This window comes from Quercus lobata, chromosome 2 (assembly GCF_001633185.2).
Source record: "Quercus lobata isolate SW786 chromosome 2, ValleyOak3.0 Primary Assembly, whole genome shotgun sequence".
NCBI classification, from domain to species: domain Eukaryota; kingdom Viridiplantae; phylum Streptophyta; class Magnoliopsida; order Fagales; family Fagaceae; genus Quercus; species Quercus lobata.
In genome coordinates, this window is record NC_044905.1 from 61,837,965 (window position 1) to 61,848,683 (window position 10,719).

At 35.4% G+C, this 10,719-nt stretch overlaps 1 protein-coding gene across 1 annotated transcript; it reads right to left on the bottom strand.

Moving 5' to 3' along the window:
• Window positions 1-362: 362 nt before the first annotated feature.
• Window positions 363-3,962, bottom strand: LOC115976078 (protein phosphatase 2C 77). The gene is made up of 4 exons (XM_031097172.1): window positions 2,250-3,962; window positions 1,813-2,160; window positions 1,617-1,722; window positions 363-979 (listed from the first exon to the last, which is right to left on the bottom strand). Exons 1-4 carry the CDS (start codon window positions 3,045-3,047, stop codon window positions 645-647), a joined length of 1,587 nt encoding a protein of 528 aa, XP_030953032.1. The 5' UTR covers window positions 3,048-3,962; the 3' UTR covers window positions 363-644.
• Window positions 3,963-10,719: the final 6,757 nt, after the last annotated feature.

The window sequence follows — 10,719 nt, forward strand, 5'->3', positions numbered from 1 at the left end:
GGCATCACATGAAAAATAAATGCTTAATAATATATATAAAATATAAATATAAATATATTTAATAATTATTTAATAGATGTGTTCCGCTATGTTCATGTCCTATTTTTTCAAAAATTGTCGTCTGTTATGCATATCTGTGTCCATGCTTCTTGCATGATGGTTTTTTATTTTTTAGGGTATTGGGGGGGATTATTATTTGTTGAACTCTCTTTGAGCTTTTCGCACAAACCTTTGTGCAAGCAGAATTTCGATAATCTTAACTTGGTTTGGGTTTCGGAAAGATTGTGGTGGAATTTGATTCCTGGATAATTTTCCTACTTGCTGCAAGAGGAAACTAAAACATAGGGCAATTAAATTACAAATTAAGTCCCTGCCTGGACAACAATGTGCTGTACGAGTATATATTCATATCAAGATGACAATAAAAACTGCAAATACTCGCTATTAACTTAGTACCTAAACCAACTCAGGAAGGTGGTGCATGACAAATCTAATTAAAATGTACTCTGAGTCTGTATTGCAACTTTCAGCATACAAAACTCTATCGTATCACAATCAGCCCATGTAAAAATTGAAGGGCTGGACCATATTACTGATCTATTATCTCATATCTCAAATACTCCAGTAGATGGGTGAACCTCCTACTAGAGTTTTCTCTTAAACTTCCTTTTAGCTTTCAAGTCTACCACTATGACAGTGATGTTGTCTTTACTTCCCTTTTGGAGAGCAAGCCTTGAGAGGTATTCTGCAGCAGCTTGAGCTGCAGGATCAACGCCATCATTCCTTTCTGCGGGTAGGGTATTACCATGCTTTTTGTGCCACACAAGGATCCGCTTTCTTGCAATATCACAAACCTCCTCGTTTGTCATGACATCCCATAAACCATCACTGGCCAAAACCAGGCATTCATCTTCCTTCGACCGGGGAACAAACATCACTTCTGGATCTGGAATGACCCATGGTTTCATGTAATTATCACCTGAGGACGATAGAGCGAATCAGAAGTCAGATTGATCACCTTCATCAGCATGGAATTAGGACATTTCAATCAAAATGGTGTAGCATGTTCTCTATATAAATTAGGAGGATCTCTAGAGGTTTTCTGATTGGGAAGTTCATTAATTAACTTAAACCAAATGTTCTTGTGCATGAATAATAGTTTCAGTGTTAGTGGCAACTAAAATATAGGAAGCTATCAGCTCAGAAATGCTGGAATAGCCTACATGAAAAGGAACTCTTGTTAAACTGAGCAATGTTATGGCATCAACATGATGTCATTATGATATTGACACTGTATGTAGCCGTGCATGTGTATACAATGTGATCCCTTTATGGTTGTCTTTGGTGTGACGAGATCATTGTTTGCTTTCTGCAGCTAGTTCATATACTTTTTTTGCCAGTCATTCACTCTTACATGTTTATTTCTAGTTTTGAACTCATAAAAATAATCAGACAACTGAGATATTTATAGTTGATTTCTTTGATCTAATAGTATAGAGAATGTGACATGACACTAAATATATATTTAGATTTATAATATTTAATTTAAACAATAAAATGGATCAATTTCAAACGAGATGATCATTTTCCTGAGATCAAGGATCAAAGATGCGTACCAATGGACCTGGACATTGCAAGAACACCAAAAACACGGGACCCTTTCCATTCTATGATCTTGCCTCCTGCAGCTTCTATCCTTGCAAGTTCATCATCTCTATTTGGCTGAAAACAGCATAAAGGTAACTAGAAAGATTAATATCTCAGGGAGGGACTCTCTGTGACCAAGTGCAAAACTACAAAGACATGCCTTACTTTGTGATCTACTGACAATGGAATAACCACTTTTCCACGGGACAAAACTGCTCTTGAATCCCCACAATTTGCAACTATTAGGTGGGTTGAACACAAAATGGCAACCACAGCAGTAGAACCAACAGTTTCAGGGGCAATAGGTATTTGATTAGTCTCAGAGTTGCTTCCACTGTTGCCACGGTGAACTCCCCCAATCTCTTCATCAACTTTGACAAAACAATTGACGAAGGCTTTCTTCCACAGCTCCTGACAACTAATCCCAGTACATCCATCGGACAAGCTCGCTTTGGAAATTTCTATCTCCTCAGTCAAAGCCAAATGAAGACGTTCGTGGCAATAATTTGCAACCTATAAAAATAAAGCCCCTCCAATGAAATCAATAAACTTGAACACGTATAATCTAATGAGAAATTAGAAGAAAAGTGGCATAACCATACCTGACAGCCGCCATGACCATCATAGACACCAAAGAAATGGGCGGTTAAAGGACTTGAATGATGATTCACGCCATTAGGAACATGTTCCTCCAACAGCATTCTAGCAGGAATATGCAAGAATCGGGGTACAACCGCAACATCATCTTCCATCTGTGGCCTCATTCCACACATGGATGTGAAACCCCAAAGGGGATGAGAATCCAGTTCAAATATATTTTTGCTACTTGTTCTACATATCTTCTTTTCCTGCAGCACCCCAGGCTCAGAAGGGTCAGTAAATAATTTTGGATCAGATCCATTACATCCACTGCCTTCCGTACTCTCAAGATCCAACACCATTGCAAAAGGATCTTGTGCATGCTCCAACTCAACATTTGATTCTTTCAGTTTGGACTTGTCAACAATCTCAAAATTCATCACAGTTGTACTTATCTCAGAACTATTCCCATCTAATGACATGAGCACATCTTCCTGGCTTCTCCAATCAATCTTATCACCTCCATTTTTAGTAACGAAATTTGACACAGTGGTTCCTCCTGCTTCCCTGTTCTCTACTTCTGCAGATTGTGATACTATACTAATTCTACTTTGTGGAATATTACTACCACAACCTTCTTTTCCACCTGAAATTGACTCATAAGATGGATTTGGCTTTGTTGTGGGTTTTGACAACAAGAAGGTTGTGTTCGCAAGAAACTTGAGCCCATTGATTTCCTTGTGGGTTGTTATCAATGAATCATTACAGATCATATTATCTAGCCTAAATGGAAAGGAAATGGGTGGAGACATCTCCTTCATGATTCACTTTTGCCTTGTAAAAATAAAACTTCAGACTTTCCTAACCCTCTAGAATCACATAAACTACAATTCTTCAACTACTTCACTTCTATTCTCATATAGGTTGGATTCAGTGAAACATATGATGGTTTCAGTGTGTATGAATTGACTTTGATTGGAAATATCCCTATACTCAACAAAAAGTAAATAAAAGAGTTTACTATAATCTGAGATAAAAAAATAACCCAGATGCATGAGCAAAGTGAAGGAGCTAAGGATGAATGAAATAAAAATTGTTAGACAAAAGGATTTGAGTTTCCATTTTGTGAGGATCTAAGAATATACTGAAACTGCGTGCTAGAAATATATACCTGTAGACCCTATTAAACCTTTCCAGTTCTGGACGCTTCTCTATTTAACCCCATCAACCAGAAGGAGACAAAAGACTAAAAATATGATACAAAATCGTTTCTTTCTACCGCTTCAACCAACCCTTTGATCCATAGACAAAAAAAAGAAAGTGAACCTAATCAGACAGTGAAGCCTAGAAAAAACTTTTCCCACCATCTAACAAACCCAAGAAAAAGAAAAGAAACAATCAAAACAAGATAGTGAAGCCTAGAAAAAACACAGGTCCAAATAAGTTACCTGAATTTGAGGCAACCCATTTTAGTTACTTTCATGTTTCAACTAAAACACCTTCTATAAATCTCAGTGCAACAAAAAAACAAAAAACAAGTCACCACCTACTTTGTCATTCACATCTCTAGAGATCTTTTATTCTAGAGTTTGTCAAAACAGTATCGACTCAACTATCAAGTATCAAGAATATACTAGCATTTGCTGAAACATTATCAATGTATACTTTCCAAAAACAATGAAAACACAGAATTAAAGCAAGAATGGATGTGTGAGTTGCTTTGCTTACTGTTTCAAAATACTGATATTAAGGCATGAAAAAGAAGTGGACAAAGACAAGAAGAGGAACCTTCTCATAAAACATACAAATTACGATTACATTTTTTTTTTTTTTTTTTTATGGTAAAAGATATATATTTTTTTTTAAATCATACAAATCACGAATTCATGATTACGTTAGACTATTATAAAAAATAAAAAAAAATAAAAACAGAAATAATACACGTGTCCAATAGGCAGAGTCATATCTTTGTTAGAAAAATAAAGTAGTTAACCTTTGTTGGCACAATTGGACTTTTAAAAGAAAGAAAGAAAAAACCTTTGAGCAAATAATTTAAGTAATCAGTTCCCCAATTATATTTAATCATATTATTTATTGATTAATGTAACACAATTATATGGATATAATATTGTCTTATATGGTTACTATTTTTTAAGATTATATGCTTGAATTTAATTGAAGAATTTAAAATATTACATATTAATTATTTATTGTCAAAAATCTAACAAGCACATACAATAAAAGATTTGGCTTTATTTTTCTTTGAGGTTCCTTCCATCATAATGTCAAAAAATAAAATAAAAAAATAAAAAAAATCAGCTAAACAGCTATATTCCATGACAATCACAGTTATTCTTATTTTATATATATTTAGATCAATTATACTAGTACATCTTACATGATTAAAATTTAATACTTATTTTTCAGGTTTATTACATGAATCAAGAATAATCTGATGCACTAATTCTCATGGAAGATTCAACCTCCTACGTGTGTGTCATGAGGTTGTGACATCTGTGTAGAATTAATCATAAAATATATCAAATATTATATATGAAAGACTACATAGTATACATGGGGGCGACCTTACAAGATAGTTTGATTTTTTTTTATTTTTTTTTAATGAAAGATGTTTCATTTTTTAAAACGTAATGCAGAATATATCTAAGACAGGTAGAGATTCGAAAGTCACTGTCAACATGTTTTGAAATTCAGGGAGTCGGTGACCAAAGTGACGTGATAAAGTAAGAGTGAGAGTTTTAAGGGAGATGAACAAGTGTATCGTTTGTTTTTTTGATCTCGTTGTAACACCTGTGTTGTGTATCATTTAGGTACATGCATGCACTGACAAATTAACCTCCCAAGTAAGAGAAAACTATCTTTTGTGATTCTTTTCCTCACAAATTTGCATGCTAAAAAGCCTGCTCCAACCTCAATCCTCTTGTTTCTCGCCACATGTTCAACCGACCTTTTTGCATGGTTTTCTTAACCCAAACATTATCCAACAGATCGAGGTCTTAAAAAGTCTAGTCACAGCTCACAACAAAATTTTACAGTATTTTTAATGATCGAAAAAGTTGATGTTATTAATTTAAAAAATATTTTTAAAAATTTTTATAAAAAAAGAAAAAAATAATTAATTTTTTTGAACTTTTTATATTTTTTAAGAAAGTGATGTTAAAATTTTTCTAAAATAATTTATTAGTAATTACTCTAAAAGTATTTGTTAATATGACATTTTATGATATCTTTGTTTTTGAGTTATAAGCATTCATATTTGAGTTTGTAAAATAAAAATTTTGAATAAAATAAAAACTTATTTTAAGTTTTTAACACCCTAAAATGCTTATTTACCTATCTTAAAACACATTATTTTATAACTTACGCTACATTCTATTTCTTATTTTTCACATCAATACTGTTAATTTAATTTCTCTCTCTCTCTCTCTCTCTCTCAACACTTTCTCTTTCACAAAAACCACCAAATCCACTATCGCCAGAAAACACAAAACCCAAAAATCCCAACATCACCAGTGACAAACACAAACACAAATCTCCACCACAACCCACAACCTCCTCCACAAATGCCAATCTCCACACAGATTCGAGAGAGAAAAAGAGTCCAAGATTAATTGAGAGAGAGAGAGAGAGAGAGAGTAAAAACCAAATTATTCAAAAAAAAAAAAAAGTAGGACTTGCTATAGTGAACTCTTACTAGTAAAAGTTCATTGTAGCAAAGTTGTAAAAAGTTAAGACGAAATAAAATACAAAAAGATGGAGTAGGAACCTACAATGAAATATAATAGCACTACAACTCTACAAGGGTAATAAGAAGTGAAGAACAATAAGGCATTATGGGATGTGAGCATCTTAACCATAGATTTGACTTTTATCTCAATAAAGATCATACTGATGTAGAGGTTATGAGTTAAACTAAGTCCATCCCAAAGTCCCAAAAGTTTAATCACCATAGAGTGTGTGAAGCTTATTGTGAGAGATAGAGCTCCCGACCTATTTTGAATTGATTGGTTTGGGCCAAATCCATGTGAATGGGTGAGTTCACGTTGGTGCCTCTCAAAATGGAGGTTCGATTGATTACATTTCTCACCTAGATTAAGGGTTTTACAATAGAGTCGTCATTTATTTAATTATTGGAAAAAAATAAGAAAACTACAATTGAAAAATTCATCATTTTATTGATTTGAGAATAAATGTACATTGATCATAAGAAATTACATAGCTTTGGTCCTAAATACAATCTAATATAAAGTACACGACTTTTTTTCCTAGTTACAATTAGAGCATCACCATCAGGCCTTCTATAAAAAATGTCATTTTGACAAACCAAAAGCCTACTTTATTATTTTAACACACCATTTTACAATTTACCATTTATTAGATGTTCTATTCTACAATTCAATACATTAAAATAATATATACAATAAATTAAAATAATATTAACACAATACCAGTCCAAACAACCACCAACAAAACACCACTGCCACGACCAATTGCCACCAACCGAACACCACTGCCATAACTAGCTGCCACCACCCAAAACTACCAAAATAAAACCCCAAAATCAACCCCCTACCACACACAGCCTGCCAGCAACACAACCACCACCACCATCACCACCCACAATGCACCTGCAACCACCATCACCTAAAACTTCCAAATTAAAGCCCCAAATCAACCCATCACCACAAACAGCCTACCACCACCATCACCACCCACAGCCCACCTGCATGATCGGCCACTGCTGGCAAGATCAACCTCAAGGCATCATCGGCCATTGCTGGCGAGATCGGCCTCGAGTTGAGCAATGGCGGGGAGATCGGCCTCGAGGATAGGCAGCAGCAGCTTGGTGAAGTCTGTTACTCGATGAGATCGACGATAGATGAGGACGGCGGTGTGCTCTAGAGAAAGGAAGAGAGGAGAAGCTGAGAGTGAGAATGAACGAGGAAGAGAGACTCAGCGTAGATGGGAGAGAGAAAAGACAGGTGAGAGAGGAGAGAGAAAAGTAAGAATAAAAAAAAATTAAAAATTTATACTATTTTTGTCCGTACCGTGCCAAACATAAGAGCATTCTCATTAGGTGTGCCAAATGCCAAATATTTGGCATTTGGCACACCAAACCCCAAAATATGAGCCTCATGAGATGTTTCAAATGCCAAAAATTTTGGGACACAGCTACAGTACCGTCTCAAATATGAGACGATATGGACATCCATGCCAAATTTTTTTATTATTTGTTTATTCGCTCAGACTTTCTCTCTCATATATTCACTCAGACTTTCTCTCTCTCTTTTCTCTCATCTTCGTTCTTATCTCTCATCTGTGTTCGTTCTTTTCTCTTTGCATCTTTGTTCTTCTCTCTTGCCGATCTTGCCAAAGCCGCCAATCTCGCCGAAGCCACCGATCTCACCGGAACCATAGTCGTCCTCCACAGCTCCCTCTTCACTCTCATTCTCTTCCTCTCTCATCCTCAAGCCGCTGAAACCGATCTCACCCGAAGCTGCCTGAAGCCTATCTAGCCGCCGATGTCTCCCGCCTGAAGCCGACCTTGCCGCCTGAGTTGTGGGTTTGTTTGATTTGGGATGGGTTTTGAGGTTTGTGAATGTGGTGGGTTGTAGGTTAGTTGTGGCAGTGGTACTGTGGTTGTGGCGGCAATTTGGTGGTTGTGATGGTGATTATTGGGTAGTTGTGGTGGCTATTTTTTGGGTTGTTGTGGATTTCTTTTTTCCTGGTTGTGTTTTTTTTTTTTTTTTTTTTTTTTTTAAAGGTGCCGTTTGTGGACGTGGGTTTGTGCCAGTGGTGGCTATCGGTGTTGTTGCGGTAGTGGTTGTTGGTGACCATTGTTGCGGCAGTGGTGGAGGAATTGTTGTTGTTGTTGTAGGAGTTTAATATATTATTTTAATGTGGTGTAAATATTATTTTAATGTATAGAATGGAAAAATAAAACATCTGATAAATGGTGTATTGTAAAATAATGTGGTAAAATAGTAAAGTAGGTTTTTGATGTGTAAAATGACATTTTTTTTATGAGAGAACTGATGAGAATGCTCTAAGAGGGTACTATAACATGTCTCAAAATTTTGACACATTTAACACACCTGATGATGCTCTGTTTTTTATGTTTGGTGTGCCAAATGCCAAATATTATAGCATTTAACACACCTGATGGTGATGCTCTTAGAGATTGAAAATTACATGGAATATTTGATCTACTAATCTTTGATTTAAGCTTGAAGGCTATATTTCAAGATGGGTAGGTGTTGATTGAATCCTATCCTGAAGCTGTTGCTCTCTTTGTATCTCGTGACTCTTTGCAGTCTTTTTACCAATGAAATGTTCCTCCTCTTGATTGTTTTTCCTTTTTTCTTTTTTTAAACCTGGATTATGAGTAGTTTGGGCCTGATCATTGTTCTAGGCCCAGCTTGGTCTTAAAGTCCAGGTCCGAACCAGTATTTTATGACATAGTGGAGGCTCAAAGCTGGTCCAAACCTGGCCCGGACCATGATTGGGTCAAATAAATACCACTTAAAAAAAAATGGGAATAGTATGCAAATTGCGAAGGACGATGGTAATAAAGCATTTGGAAAAGTGAGCGAGGAGAAACAAAACAAAAACAAACAAACAAAAGTTTGAGAGCATTCTTTAGGTTGTTTAAAGCACCTTGAGAACAAGGGCTGGTGTTGCTTACACGAACCCTCACATTAATTTGACTTATTTATAGCTTGACATATATATGTATTTTTTGATAGGTATGGCTTCATATGAAGTTAAAAGAAAATTTGAATACTTGCGCCTTTGTTGGTGCGACCACAGAGATATTTTTTATTCAATTTCTACTTCATTCTATTTCTTCATTTATTTTGCTAGCTAAATAGGAAGGACAAGAGAGGTGATATTTGAACCAAAGACACAATGGACACGTCATAGAGTGCATCAGTGCAATACCACTGCTAGAGTTTTACTTTTTCATTTTTCTTTTTTTTTGGGAAGTGGACTTTTACTAATGTTATGTGTTTGAATATCGCTTATTCTACTAAAAATTTATTACTAAAAACAATAAAAAAAAATAATTTATGAATTACTGTTCACTGCTGAAAACACTGTAGCTTTATCTTAATATACTGTTCATTGGACGTGAACAATGCAACAGGCGCTGGTAAAAAAAAAAAAAAAAAAGCAAAAACACAAACGTAATCCAAACAGACACTAAATACTTTAAAGCCAATTTATTTCCAAAAACGAATACCATTTCTTAGCCTACATTACTAAATTTCTTTTCACATTTTTATTACATTATTTCTCTTACTCATTTTTTAACACAAAGTACGCGAAAGAAATTGGTTCTGACTGCCAACATATCCAAGCACGACACATGTTTGTGCAACAAAAGAACCCAATGACACGCGTTCACAAAAATATTTTCACAATCAGGCAATTGGCTCACTTCGTCCTGTTTGTTGATATAGTGATAGTGATTTTGTTTTTGTTTTAGCCAATTATAGGGGGAGAGAACTGGCAGGATTAATGCAAAATCACTGCAAGAGATGCTTGAGCCTAGAACCACTGACCACCCCTCAAACCCCAAGCACCCTCAGAGCCCGTTTAGATGGAGGAAGGAAGGAGGGGGAGTGGAAGAGAGTAGAGTAGAGTTGGTTAAAAATTGGCTAATTTTGGACCAAATCTACTCTACTCCCCCTCCCTTCCCTTCCCTTCAATCCAAACGGGCCATTAATCTGTGCAAGTGAAAGCTTTTATAGTATACACCATACTTTATCACTATAACTATATCCCATTGCTTGATAAATCGCAATCGCAATCAACTACAAGCAGGATGAGCACATGTATCCGTGGAGGCAATCTATTCCTATCACCACACCAAAACAACAAAATTACTACCTTTACCATCTTCACATAAATTCAGCACTATTGAATTTGTTTCATCACCTGGGCATTACATGGTAAAACTCAATCTATAAAACATATTTGATAAATTACTAAAATTTATTGAAGGCAGCAAATTTATATTTCCTTAGCCAACAAGCCGAGACATACATAGGGTCCTTGTACAAACGAGACACGCACCAACAAAAATAAAGCATTTGATCTGATTGCTTAAAAGCCAACTTATTTTGGTAAGGGGCAGATATACAGCACTGCATTATAAACTTCAAAAATTACCTACCAGCATAAATGGAAAATGAGAGCAGAGTAAAATACTTCAATATCCTGTGTCATGCAGTGGTTTTGAGATCTCAACTGCATTAACAACATAAAACTGTAATTATGAAATGACTAAGAAAATTTATGTTTTCAATTGGCAACCTATATAAGGCCTGTAAATGAACTGTGCTAAGCTCAGCTGGATTAGAACATTTTATTTTTTTTAGTAAACAGCCAAACTTAAGCCTAGGTTTAGGCTCGATGACTTGACTATTAAATGAGCTAAGCTCAAATATAATAATGTGTTCATGAGAC